The sequence below is a fragment of the Trichomycterus rosablanca genome, chromosome 11 (assembly GCF_030014385.1).
Source record: "Trichomycterus rosablanca isolate fTriRos1 chromosome 11, fTriRos1.hap1, whole genome shotgun sequence".
Taxonomy (NCBI): domain Eukaryota; kingdom Metazoa; phylum Chordata; class Actinopteri; order Siluriformes; family Trichomycteridae; genus Trichomycterus; species Trichomycterus rosablanca.
In genome coordinates, this window is record NC_085998.1 from 18305309 (window position 1) to 18320093 (window position 14785).

General features: G+C 37.9%; 1 protein-coding gene across 1 annotated transcript; it reads left to right on the forward strand.

The window, feature by feature from the left end:
• The first annotated feature begins 597 nt into the window (after window positions 1-597).
• On the forward strand, window positions 598-13599 carry LOC134323536 (cadherin-related family member 5). Its single transcript, XM_063005073.1, has 14 exons — window positions 598-750; window positions 888-944; window positions 2137-2229; window positions 2346-2432; window positions 5272-5382; window positions 5927-6097; window positions 6802-6892; window positions 8555-8661; window positions 9290-9490; window positions 9571-9702; window positions 10057-10135; window positions 10430-10620; window positions 11264-11287; window positions 11673-13599. Exons 1-14 carry the CDS (start codon window positions 598-600, stop codon window positions 12303-12305), a joined length of 2130 nt encoding a protein of 709 aa, XP_062861143.1. The 3' UTR covers window positions 12306-13599.
• The last annotated feature ends 1186 nt before the right edge of the window (window positions 13600-14785 follow it).

Consider the following 14785-nt stretch of genomic DNA (forward strand, 5'->3'; position numbering starts at 1 on the left):
AGTTCCACACTATCCCTTTTCTATTTACTTTTTCCTTTGCAGGCTACAGATGTTTGTGTCTTTCATTTGTCACTTTGTTTTTATTATTTTGACCACACGTTTATTTGTAATTATTCCATTTATGTTAATGGTTTTTACCAGTATTGCCCTGTCCTGGTGAAACATCCTGCACTTGGATTTATTTTTTAATTCTTGCAGGTGTAGGCTTTACCATTTTACCATTTACAATTTACTTGCAGCACAACACAACCCACCCCATTTGAAAACAATTACTTTATCAGTTCACAAGACATAAATTATACTTGGAACATGTTTCAAATGTTTATATCATTTTAGTGGAAAATACTTATTTGGCTGCCAGAGTTTAAAGATGTGTTTCATATCAGGGCACCATCAAAGTACAAACATTAACTGAAGAATTAAGACAGAATGCATATTGTAAACTTAAACAGAAAGAAGTTATTTGTAAATCCTTTTTAATCTGTATTTAAAATAATAGATCAAATTGGGTATATGTTTTACCTGTGTGTGTATTAAGCAGCTAGCAAGTGTCAGGGTGGACAGAATGTCTTTGCCGCAGTAACAGAAAACAGCCGCATGGGACAATTTATTGCCAATATCAACATTTCTGGAGATCCAGCCATCAATCACATTGACCTACGCCTGGATGGAACTGATGCTGACTGGTTGTTCCTTGATGGGAAAACCATTAGGCTAAATTCTTCAGATACAAGGGTTTTGGATCGAGAGGTATGGATGTTATTTTTACCATCTTCAAAATCTGTAAAACAAAGATCTGTTGAATGAATCATTCTGTCCCTGTTACCATAAACATCTTCCTCTTCAGTGTCAGCTCTCGTGCATGCACTGTCCACTGCTGTTTACAGGTGCATGGTGCGGTTCTAACAGCCAAAGTGAAATGTTACGAGGATGGAACCCTTCAAGTAAGCCATACTCAAGCCTTACATTTTTGTGAACCTAAAATAGATTTAAAAACTACTAGTATTACATTTTTATTATTAGTATACTATATGGCAAAAATTATGTGGATGCGCTTGTTAGACAGAGTTTCAAATTCCAAATCCATTTTGTCAGGAGAACAGTTTTGGGGGTCAGGCACTAATGTTGGACAGGAAGGACTGGCTTCCAATGTAATAACACATTATAATTCAATGTGTTCAATTGGGCAGGGCTCTGAGCAGTACACTGGAGTTCCTTAACACCAAACCTGTCAAGCCATGACTTTACAAACTCTGCTTTGAGCAGTCATGCTTAATAAGGGCAGGCTTTTTCCAAACTGTTGCCATAAAGTAATGTATTTTGTAAAATTGATTTTATAGATCTATTAGTAATAAATGTGGATGAAATACCTGAACTTGGCAATATGGATGGTTGACCATGTTTGGCTATATAGTAAAACTGCTGGGTATTTCACATCAGTAACAAACAAAAGTCTGTGTATAATAAAAAAAAAAGTGAGAGTAAAAAACTATCAATTTACTAATGCACTACTTCACTTACCAAAACCATTCATTTTTAAATATTTAGGAAACGTTGTCATGTTTTAAAACTATCTATAATATGACTGATAATCTAGGGTGCTGAACAATAAGGGTTTTTTTCACTGCTGTTTTCCCTAAAACAGAATAATGCAGGAAGTACAATTATTTATTAGAATTTTATTTATTTACTAGGATTTTAACTTCATGTTTTACACACTTTAGTTACATCCATGACAGGTAGTTATCTGACAGTTAAAAAGAAAGATTCATTAGTTCAAGTCTTTAATATCAAGTGTCATGCACTTTGAAAGAGTATTTATATACACCTAAGTTGACTCAGCCATTGGCTTCACAAGTGTTGAACAAGACATATGCTAGCCTGTGGCCCTCCTTTGCTAGCAGGAATGGCATGCAAACTGCTGATCTGGATTTCTAAACAAAAATTGGATTGCAAAAACTAAATAAATAGCTAAATGTCAGCTTATTAAACCAAAATTGAATTGTGGCAGACCTCTGTTCCAATCAGTTGAATAAGGTGAGTCAATTTTTACTTTAAGTAGTGACAGTCTCTGTAATCTTTACAAAAAAGGTTTACTGTATGTAATAAAATTAATAATTAACATGCTATTTACAGAGTGAACACAGAATCACAGTGGAGATCCTAAACCAAAATGACAACAGACCAGAGTTCCTCCAAAGCACCATCCAACTTGTACAGATCAGTGAGGTAAATTACCTACACAAAGCTTTTAGATGTACTGCTGCTAGTTCTTTTCGTTTTGAGCTTCTATTGTGTTTTCTGTGCTGTAATTGTGATGTTTGTGTGTGTTTTTGTGTGTTTAGCTGACCGCAGTGAACTCGGTAGCTTTTACGGTTCAGGCTACAGATGCAGATGGAGAAACTCTTGTATATGGCATTGATGAAACCTCGGTATGGATACAATACATACAAATATATTTAATGAATACACAGTATTGCCAAAAGTATGTGAACATCTCTCCTAAATGTTAAGGTCAAGTGTTTGTCACATCCAGAAGGCTGCTATAGATGCATGGATGAACACTTTTATTATGAATTTTATTTACTTTTTTTTTTTTCATTATCTTTATGTTTTAATTATCCCCATAAATGCTCATAAATTCTTTGAGGTGTGTGTTAGGTCATTATACTGCTGCATAGAGTAATACTACTACTTTGCCAGGGTGTAGTTCTGCGCAGGTGCCCCACAGTAGGCAAAACAGCCCCAATCTTGAATATTACCACTACCATGTTCTCTGTTGGTATCAATCTCTCCTCAGTGGATCCAAACGTGGGGCCCCGTTCTGGAATGGACCATCACGGCGCCTTTGAATTCGGCTGGCTGGGTTCCTAGGAAAAGATAAATTGTGGCGGCATCTGCATACGCAGAAAACCAGACCAGATGGAGCAAAGGGCACATACAATGCTAAAAAAAACAGGTTTATTACCAGCAGATGATGCGCACAACTGAAGAGACAGCAAACAGCATATGAACAGTAAACTATATATACTGATAATGAACTGGAAATTTAAATACATACACAAATGCTACTAACCTAACGGCAGCTTCCCGCGACTGAAAGAAACCCCAACACGTGTGAAACTCCGTCTTTTAAGAGAACGGGTGAGCTCACTCTCTCAGAGAAGGAGGGGGAATTTCACCCACCCTAGCGCCACAAACCTGTAAAAGAAAATCGAGACTGATTAAATCGGAGTAAAGATACATGATATATAGTATGCTAAAATACTACTGTGGATTGTTATTGAATGTTCCGTATACGCGTGTACTGAAGCGCTTTGTTATGGGTGAAATACCGCTGAGAGTAAAATGGTTTAACCCTTTAGCGCTTGGCGCGAATGTATGTTTAGAGTAGCCTAGTAGCCAGTAGCCACTACTGATGGGAATTTAGGCTCCTTTTAGAGAGCCGGTTCTTTTTGCTCGGCTCACTAAAAAGAGCCGGCTCTTTCGGCTCCCAAGTGGCTCCTTAGATTTTTTTTGTTGCTTAAATTAATTAATTACCAAATTACATGTAAAATGAATTACTAATGTAAAAAAACATTGTATCAAATGTTTATTATTTAAATTGCTTTATTTATATACTCAACATGGAACAGAGTCCTCCATCAATAAATTTAAAAATACAAAAACAAAGACCCATCTCAATTGGACAAAAAGATCTGATTGTGTATATTATTTGCAAATTTGCATCTAGAGTGGGGCAGCACGGTGGCTAAGTGGGTAGCACTGTCGCCTCACGGCAAGAAGGTCCTGGGTTCAATCCCCAGGTGAAGAGCCCGGGTCCTTTCTGTGTGGAGTTTGCATGTCTTTCCCGTGTCCGCGTGGGTTTCCTCCGGGCGCTCCGGTTTCCTCCCACAGTCCAAAGACATGCAAGTGAGGTGAATGTTCCTGTCATGAATGTAACCAAAGTGTAAAACGTGACGTTAAAATCCTAATAAACAAAAAAAAAACAAAAAACAAGCATCTAGAGTGAAACAACATTAACGAAGCATCACTCAACAAAATATAAATAAAAACAAAAAGAAAAATCAGCATCCAGGTGACAGAAGAAGATATACTTTATTTGTCATATATACATATACAGTTGTACAGTACAATGAAATTCTTTCTTCGCATATCCCAGCTTGTTTTGGGAGCTGGGGTCAGCCACCTTACAGCACCCCTGGAGCAGACAGGGTTAAGGGCCTTGCTCAAGGACCCAACAGTGGCTGCATAGCAGAGCCTGGATTTGAACCACCAATCTTCTGGTTGATAGCCCAAAGCTCTACCCACTACACTACCACTGTCCCCAGACTTGGTTCTAGTCTATGGACACATATTCTTGTACAAACATTGAGGTGAGATTGTATACTCCAGGAAAGGTTAGCTTTAGGCTGCTTAGAGTATAATTTATTTATTTTGTCTTTTATTTATCAATCTACCGTGAGATTTTGGATGTCCATGCATTTAACATCATTACACCGGACATCACAGTTTTAGAAAGAAAAACAGCACATAAAAATGTATATACACATCTTTTTAGCTTAAGCATATAGCCCTTGGTAAGGCACAAGTGAGTGCCAGTTAAGAGAAGCAGACAGGTCAATTATCTGTGCCTCCATGCCCCATGGCAGATGTGCATGATTCTGTACCTCATTTCCCCCTGCTGATCTCTATGTCAGGTGGGCCTGTTACTTTGTATTAATTATTTGATTTCTGTCACATTAATTTATTCTAATGGCCATATTTTCTCTGTCACAGTGCAACATAGTAGGAAATATTCTGGTAAAAACCAGAAGAGCGATCATGTTTATTATATGTGAACATAAACAATGTGAACATAAACAAGTAAGCAAGCTTCTGCTGAGTGGATCAAATTAACCAAATTGTTGTGTAATCTTACGAACTTACGATACGACTCAACAGAATCTGAACTTTCAAACAAAAAAATGATATGGTCAATTTTATATTTTATAAAATTCAGAATTTCATGTTATTCTTAAATCTACTTCTGTTTTATTAAATGTTTTTAAAGTAATTGAAAATTGATTAGTAATTGATTTGTATTGAAAATGTAATTTCAAATTGAAATGCAAAATAGAAGCCTTTGTACAAGAGGTCTCAGACATCCCCACTGTACATACCTTCTAATGATGATGCCTGCAACATGCTCATGTTTAATGAACATTATATTTATTTACACATGTTAATTATAATGAGAAATTAATCATTCTTTATGTGTGTTTTCTTTAGCCTGACGCCAGTTATTTCAGAGTGGACCATCCCAACACTGGCCAAATAATCCTAAACAGATCTCTGAACTATGAGACCAAAACTCAGCTGAAGTTACAACTCTATGCTGTTGTAAAGCAGTTTACTCACACACATGCTGTCATTCTTAACTTGTTATTTACTATTTATATAAGTGATTTAATGATAAAATGATTTTATTTATGTTATTTAATATACTCAGTGCTTATAGCCACTTTAGGTTTAATCACATTTGACTTTGTATTAAAAAATATGGACAAAGGCTCTGTTATAAACAAAGATATAATTAAAAAGAAATCAGGATTCTGATACTACAAATTCAAATTCCAAAAAAGGTCAAACATTTTGGAATTGCTTTGGCAATCAGACATGAATAGATTGGACAACAAAAAAATTAGAGGAACCTCTGAGAATTAAAGACAAATCCAACAGAATACTAATAGTGTAAATTTATGTTGTCAATATGTTAATTTGCATTTTACAAACTACATAACTGTTTATGCTTAATCCTTATTGTTCATATTTATAAGTACAAAGTCAAAATGCATTGTGTGTGTATAATATGCACTGGAAGCACATTTTTATTATTAGTTGAATATGTGTTTTTCTCTGACTTGTATTTTGGTATTCGCTACAGGAGATGGATACTACAGAACACTACAGCACCACGGCCACATTAACTATAAATGTGATTGATGCCGATGACCAGTACCCACAATTCCAGCCATGCATACTTCTTCCCCACAGTCAAAGCAGTCACATTTGTGTCAACCCTCTATATACAGTCAATATTACAGAAAATGATGTGGTAAATAAACCTAACAAAACAATTTCATCTTTATTAGTTATTTAGTAAATTTTGCATTTATTTTTTATTTCATTATGATCAACTGCTTTATCCTGGTCAGGGTCACAGCAGGCCCAGTTCCCCTGAAAAACACTGGGCACAAGACATGAATACACTGAACAGGAGCCACACCAGGGCTTCAGTTAGGGGCATGGAGACACAATAGCATGTTGACCTGTCAACCTTTCTCAGTTGACAATCACCTGTGGCTTTTATCCCTCTGTGCTGTCTAGTTTGGCTGGCCGATGGGGTAGGGAAACTCAATTGAGTGTGATCTGTCAATCCCACTTAATCTTTAGAAATCTAATATTTAGAAAAGTCACTTGCAGCTGCTGTACATAAATATATTTGCAAATTGGGTTCTATTTCTATTCTTGCAGGTGTATGTAGATCCATTTTGAGCTCTTTTCAGCAAGGCACACATTTTATTTCAAGTGACTGTTTTTTCCAATGGTGTAACATCTCAATACAGATTTTTAAATTTTAAATATAGATTTCTTTAATGTGTGAATTTGATACATTTAAACACTATTTGAGAGTAGAAACAAAACATATAGTTCAGAAAGAAATTAGATTTACCTAATATATTTTGAATATACTAATTTTTGGTAAAATAAATTAAAATACGTTTATTTAATATCAATTATTTAAATTCAATTTTCTAGGACATGATCTTGGATTTCTCTCCTGGCCCAATCCAAGCTGTGGATGGAGATGAGGGGCTGAGAACACCGCTTACATACACAATCCTGTCAGGTAGGAAACATTACACTGTGCAGAGCATTATAATATACAGTGTACACCCCTCACATTTCTGCAAATATTTTATTATATCTTTTCATGGGACAACACTATAGAAATAAAACTTGGATATAACTTAGAGTAGTCAGTGTACAGCTTGTATAGCAGTGTAGATACTGTCTTCTGAAAATAACTCAACACACAGCCATTAATGTCTAAATGGCTGGCAACATAAGTGAGTACACCCCACAGTGAACATGTCCAAATTGTGCCCAAAGTGTCAATATTTTGTGTGAGCACCATTATTATCCAGCACTGCCTTAACCCTCCTGGGCATGGAATTCACCAGAGCTGCACAGGTTGCTACTGGAATCCTCTTCCACTTCTCCATGATGACATCACGGAGCTGGTGGATGTTAGACACCTTGAACTCCTCCACCTTCCACTTGAGGATGCGCCACAGGTGCTCAATTGGGTTTAGTCCATCACCTTTACCTTCAGCTTCCTCAGCAAGGCAGTTGTCATCTTGGAGGTTGGGTTTGGGGTCGTTATCCTGTTGGAAAACTGCCATGAGGCCCAGTTTTCGAAGGGAGGGGATCATGCTCTGTTTCAGAATGTCACAGTACATGTTGGAATTCATGTTTCCCTCAATGAACTGCAGCTCCCCAGTGCCAGCAACACTCATGCAGCCCAAGACCATGATGCTACCACCACCATGCTTGACTGTAGGCAAGATACAGTTGTCTTGGTACTTCTCACCAGGGCGCCGCCACACATGCTGGACACCATCTGAGCCAAACAAGTTTATCTTGGTCTCGTCAGACCACAGGGCATTCCAGTAATCCATGTTCTTGGACTGCTTGTCTTCAGCAAACTGTTTGCGGGCTTTCTTGTGCGTCAGCTTCCTTCTGGGATGACGACCATGCAGACCGAGTTGATGTAGTGTGCGGCGTATGGTCTGAGCACTGACAGGCTGACCTCCCACGTCTTCAACCTCTGCAGCAATGCTGGCAGCACTCATGTGTCTATTTTTTAAAGCCAACCTCTGGGTATGAACACGTGGACTCAACTTCTTTGGTCGACCCTGGCGAAGCCTGTTCCGAGTGGAACCTGTCCTGGAAAACCGCTGTATGACCTTGGCCACCATGCTGTAGCTCAGTTTCAGGGTGTTAGCAATCTTCTTATAGCCCAGGCCATCTTTGTGGAGAGCAACAATTCTATTTCTCACATCCTCAGATAGTTCTTTGCCATGAGGTGCCATGTTGAATATCCAGTGGCCAGTATGAGAGAATTGTACCCAAAACACCAAATTTAACAGCCCTGCTCCCCATTTACACCTGGGACCTTGACACATGACACCAGGGAGGGACAACGACACATTTGGGCACAATTTGGACATGTTCACTGTGGGGTGTACTCACTTATGTTGCCAGCTATTTAGGCATTAATGGCTGTGTGTTGAGTTATTTTCAGAAGACAGTAAATCTACACTGCTATACAAGTTGTACACTGACTACTCTAAGTTATATCCAAGTTTCATGTCTATAGTGTTGTCCCATGAAAAGATATAATGAAATATTTGCAGAAATGTGAGGGGTGTACTCACTTTTGTGATACACTGTATATCACAGCACATTTAAGCAAATAAAAGGCTTTTTTCTTTGATTTGGTGTGTAGGAGCTGATAACGGACGTTTTGTGATCAACACTGAATCAGGGGAAGTGAGGCTTACCAGACGGGTAGAGAACAGACTGCTGATGCCCACACTAAGACTGCGCATTATGGTGAGTATGTGTGCATTGAAAAATGAAACATGAAACAGAATTCAAAAAAGGCACATACACTCACCGGCTACTTTAAGAACACCTGTACATCTGCTTACACATGTAAGTACAACCCCAGTTCTGAAAAAGTTAAATCGTTGGTAACCCTTTTTAACCTGTATTCATTTATAAACAGTACAATCACAAGATGCTGGGCTACCGGAATACACTGCTGCACCAGTTTTGTAAATTTGTGACACTTAAATGTTTCAGATCATCAGACTACTTTTAGTATTAGACAAAGATAATCGAAATGCTTTTTTTCAAATGATGATTTCATTTGATGGCATTTAAGGACATATGCTGTTTAGCCCTAACTGGCCGTACGTGAAAAATCAGTTGCTACTTAAATCAACCATTTAACTAATTTCAATTGACATTTGGGTTTAATCTTGCATATCACACCCAAGGTCATGCTGGATAAAAAGAGCTGGCTTGCAATTGACATTCAAATTCAATAAAGTAATCAATCAATGTATTTGACTGACTGAAAAAAGATATGTTTAAATATAAAGAACACAACACTTTCAATTCTGGTTTTTAGTGTAATAACATTAATTTGCTCATTACATTAATTTACTAATTTCAGGCTGCTCAGCGAGATGATCCTATGAAGTATTCAGTGGCTACGGCGCTTGTGCGGGTTTTGGCAGAAAATGTATTTCAACCACAGTTTAGCCGTTCTACATACCACGGCTTTGTCACCGAGAGCAGCAGCCCTGCTTCAATCGCCATCACCTACGGAATGAAACTGCTCATACTGGAAGCTACAGACCAGGACTTCATAGATGTATGCTAGCAAAGCACTTATAGCACAGATAAGAATAATGTAATACCATCTAATTCTGAAAATGTTCCTGTGTGTTACAGGGCATTAACCCAAATCTGTGGTATTCTCTGAGTCCCAACTCCAACAGCTCTGAGCTGTACTATGTTACTCAGGATGGACTACTTATTGCCAAGGCCAATCAGCTACAGCCAAATCACAACCACACGTTAGAGGTAAGATCATTGTCATCATAAAGATTGCTCAACTTCATTGCAAAGATTCTCAGACTTGGTGTTTTAGTCCTGACACATTTCATCACTTTAAATTCAAAGTCGTCTTCTTGTGTCAAAATCCAACAGCACCCCCTACCGCAATCAAAAATGACTGTAGGGAGCAAGTAAAGGTTTTACCAGCCATGGCTAAATTAATTATGTCTGGCAGTTTTAATTTCAAGTTCTCTGTATGTACATTCTAATAACTGTGGGAGATTCCTAAATGATAAATGAATAGGTTTTAAATGAGCAAGTTTTGCCACGATTAAGTAAAAATTAATAAATGAAATTAAATATTAACACTTTTTTTTACAGGTTTTGGCCACAGACCAGGAGTCTGGAGATGTTGTGAAAGCTGTGATCTACATAAATGTTCTAGAGGAAGGAGAACCAGGTAGCAGTGCACCCATTAAATTATCATTTATTTAGATATAAATACACTGAATAAACACACACACACACACACACACACACACACACACACAGTCTAAGAGCATGGAGGAGTTAGCAGGACATGGGCCGATAGCCCCCTTTATCCAAGCGATAATGGGCTACCGAAATTTACCACTGCACCACCTGAGTGCCCACTGATTAAAACTTTTTAAACAAAAAGGAATGTCCAAACCTTTGCATAAGACTGCAAACACAAAAAGCATTATGTGTGTAAAAAGTGGTTGAATATTTTTAGTTCCACAGGGTCCACTGGACGAGAGGCAGGACCATGGCAGCAGGACATGGGTAGTGGAAGGGGTGTCAGTGATGTGTCTGGTTCTATTAGCTATTACAACGATTGTCCTGGTGTGTTTTGTAAAGAAGAGAAGAGTGAGACAGGACCCTGCTGAACGTGCTGATATAGCAGAGAACAAACACCCCAATGTGGTAAGACACCAATATACACTGAACACACTGGCTAGCAATGTACAAAATAGAAAGGCTAAGTGTACTCTGTTTAATCTCTGTACAAATGGCCTATGTGGTACACATAACCAAAAGTATGTGGACACAAAACTTTGAGCTTGTTACAGCCCATTCCACTAGCATGGGTATTAATATGAAGATGACTTCCACTTTACAATCGGAACAGTCTCCACTCCTCTGGAAAGGCTTTCTAAAATATTTGGAGTGTGTCTAAGGGAATATATTGTATACCCACCAATGATTGAATGTACCAATGTACCAATAAATATTCAAATATTCTTTTTCTATTTACTGAGAGTTCCTGTTGTATATTTTTATTCTGTTTTATACACATCAATATGATATCTTTTAAGGTAAGGGGGGTTAAATATGTATCAAACCATGTCTTGAACCATGAACCATGAACATTCATACTAGGAAATTAAAGGCTCTTTACAAATTGTTGGTACAAAGTTGAAAGCATATAATTCATTATATTTTATTGATTTTATACACCTGTTATCAATGGGTATAGCTAATTAGGAGGTGTGTCCACATAGTTTTGGCCATATCACATATACATGATCTAATTGTAATCATTCTCTCTCTCTGTTTCTCTCCAAAGACTCTCAGACGGTTTCAGTATCTGGTAAGTAACTGTTATTTTCTTTTATGACAAGGCATTCAGTTGAGAGAGACTGTGAACAACCTGGAATTCTGTGTTAATTGTTCATAAAAGATGGTCTGAACTTTTTCCAAAAGGTCAAAAACATTCTGCCCAAACGCATGCATGTGCCACCTCCAAGATGGTCACAAAGTGCTGCAGCCTAGACAATTGTAAAGTTGCCAGCTAGCAGTTAATTCTCCCAATTATTAATGCCCACAGTCTTAGAATGTTCAAAGAGCTCATGGTCAGGTGTCCACATACTTTCGGCCATACATTGCTCATTAAATAACAAATGCAATAGTAGTAAAATACTTGTGTTTAGGAATTGGTTCAATAACTATAATAACTATAACTATCTGTTTGACAGGTAAATCAGAGTGAACCACTGCCCCTGGTTGAAGAAGTCTCCTATTATAATGAGGCATTTGGTGGCTATGATGCCTCCACCTTCGCTCTGCATGGCAAACAGGGTTTTTACACCCACAGAGATCAGGACGCCAGTAACAAATCCCAGTCTTCCAAGACCAGCCTACCACTGAACACCATGAGCCTGCAAGCAATAGACTGTGCATCTCAATGTTTAGAGTCAAACAGGAGGCCAATATTGGCCAGTATTCCAATCCATGAGCAAATAAGTTTGGTTAAGAACACAGAAAACACTGATGTAGAAGATGCCCAACTGGTCAAACTGGACTATACTGAGAAAATGATCCCTGAAAAAAAGATAGGCATAACAGAATTGGAAACTTCAAACACTGATCTGGACAGAGCTAACCAAAATCAAGGTACAGAAAATGCTTATTTAGAAAAGTTTCTAGGTAAAGCAAATTCAGACCAAATCAATACAGAAATAGACCAATCTCCTTTGATGAAAACATCTGGAACATCATTTACAAAGCAACACAGATGTCAAAATGAACAAGAAGCAAAGCAGGAAATTGGTAGGAGAATGTATGAGTTAAAGATGCAGATGCACAACCAACCCCACAAACAAAGATGAATCTAAACATACACTATATGGCTCGAAGTATGTGGACACCCCATTTGAAAAGCCATAGGAATTGATATCTAGTTGAGCCTTTGCTTCTACAACAGCCTGCACTTTTTTGAAAGGCTTATGAGGGGCTTTTTACAAGATTTTGAAGTGGGTATGTGGGATTTTGTGCCCATTCAGGACAAGCACTAATGTTGAATAAAAAAGTGTTGAGGTGAAATTGTTGAGGTCAGGGATCTTTGCAGTACACTAGAGTTTTTCTTCATGCCTTTATAGACCTCGCTTTGTACATAGGAACTAAGTAATACTGGAAAAGGGCCTTTCCCAAACTGTTTCCACAAAGTAGAAAGCACATAATTTATTTCATGTAAATAATTTTACACACCTGTTCGCAGTGGGTGTGGCTAAACTCAGAATTCAATTACTAGAAGTGGTGTCCATATGCCTTTTGCCATATAGTGCAAATAAGTCAATAACTGAGGTTTTTATATCACATTTAGTAGGGATGTAACGATACACTCGACCCACGGTGTGATACGATTCATGATACTGGGTTTTCGATAAAATTTTTTCCACAAAATGAAATTGAAGACAAATTATGGCAAAGTTTCCTTTTATTATTTCTATTTAAAATAAAATACTGGATTTGTGCTTATATTTAATTAATCTAAATAATAAATTGCCCTTTTATTTCCGAGGTAGGTACAAACTATGCATAATAATGCTGCACGTTTCACTTTTTGTGTAAAAAAAAATATAGAGCCAGCGCCCTCTGCTGTTTCAAGTGAATATCGATTCATCTTAAATGAACAACCAATTAAAATCGTGACACATGCGCACCGATTTTTAACTGTCTTCCAGTGCATCGTTACATCTCTAACGTTTAGTCATTTTCATCAAGCACTTTATTCTGATCAGGGTCGTGGCAGGTCCAGTTTCACTAAGTTACATTGGACGCAAGGCAGGAATACCCTGGACAGGGCACCTATCAATCATAAGACTTCAGCATAGACATAGCCACATAGCCATAGTCATAATAAATTATTAAATATGGACATTATTAATTATTAATATTATTGATATATGTCCATATTTAATCTTTTATTTTAACCCTATTACCTAAAGATGCTTCAAGCAAACAAAATAAAAATGTGTACGTTTGTACATTTCTGAAATGTACAAACTATATTTTTTGTTAAGACTGGGTTAAAGAAGTGCTCATTCTATTCTGTGGTTATTTCTCTTGCTGTACTTTTGTGGCATGTAAAAAGTGTTCAGTAAAGTGTTTTCTTTCCTGTCAGTTTGTTTGTTTACTTGTATTTTAACATCATATTTCACATATTTGGTTACATTAATGACAAGACAAGTAGTTACAGGTTACACATGATATATCAAGTTCACTCTCAAACATTGTCCTTGGAAATTGTGTATCTCACTTAAATGTCTTTGGACTGAGGAAGCAAACCCCCGTGGACATGGGGAGAACAAACAAACTCCACACAGACAGGACCTGGATTGTGCCACCTGGGAATCGAACGCAAGATTCTCTCACTATAGGGCAACAATGCTACCCTCCAAGCCATTGTGCTGTCCCCTTCCTGTCAGTAAGCTTCCACTTGAAATGACTTGTTTTGTTATTTTTTTTAATGCTGTTAAAATATTAATCAAAGATCCAGTTTTTGTACCTAATACAGGTCCTTCTCAAAAAATTAGCATATTGTGATAAAGTTCATTATTTTCCATAATGTAATGATAAAAATTAAACTTTCATATATTTTAGATTCATTGCTCACCAACTGAAATATTTCAGGTCTTTTATTGTTTTAATACTGATGATTTTGGCATACAGCTCAAAAAATTAGCATATCATGAAAAGGTTCTCTAAACGAGCTATTAACCTAATCATTTGAATCAACGAATTAACTCTAAACACCTGCAAAAGATTCCTGAGGCTTTTAAAAACTCCCAGCCTGGTTCATTACTCAAAACTGCAATCATGGGTAAGACTGCCGACCTGACTGCTGTCCAAAAGGCCATCATTGACACCCTCAAGCAAGAGGGTAAGACACAGAAAGAAATTTCTGAACGAATAGGCTGTTCCCAGAGTGCTGTATCAAGGCACCTCAGTGGGAAGTCTGTGGGAAGGAAAAAGTGTGGCAGAAAACGCTGCACAACGAGAAGAGGTGACCGGACCCTGAGGAAGATTGTGGAGAAGGGCCGATTCCAGACCTTGGGGGACCTGCGGAAGCAGTGGACTGAGTCTGGAGTAGAAACATCCAGAGCCACCGTGCACAGGCGTGTGCAGGAAATGGGCTACAGGTGCCGCATTCCCCAGGTCAAGCCACTTTTGAACCAGAAACAGCGGCAGAAGCGCCTGACCTGGGCTACAGAGAAGCAGCACTGGACTGTTGCTCAGTGGTCCAAAGTACTGTTTTCGGATGAAAGCAAATTTTGCATGTCATTCGGAAATCAAGGTGCCAGAGTCT

Bases quoted from the DNA above. Each gene is read 5' to 3' on its own strand.
- LOC134323536 (XM_063005073.1), top strand. From the start codon at position 598: ATGGGACAATTTATTGCCAATATCAACATTTCTGGAGATCCAGCCATC. The intron at 945-2,136 runs GTAAGCCATACT...TGCTATTTACAG, and splicing joins ACGAGGATGGAACCCTTCAA to AGTGAACACAGAATCACAGT. The intron at 2,230-2,345 runs GTAAATTACCTA...TTGTGTGTTTAG, and splicing joins AACTTGTACAGATCAGTGAG to CTGACCGCAGTGAACTCGGT.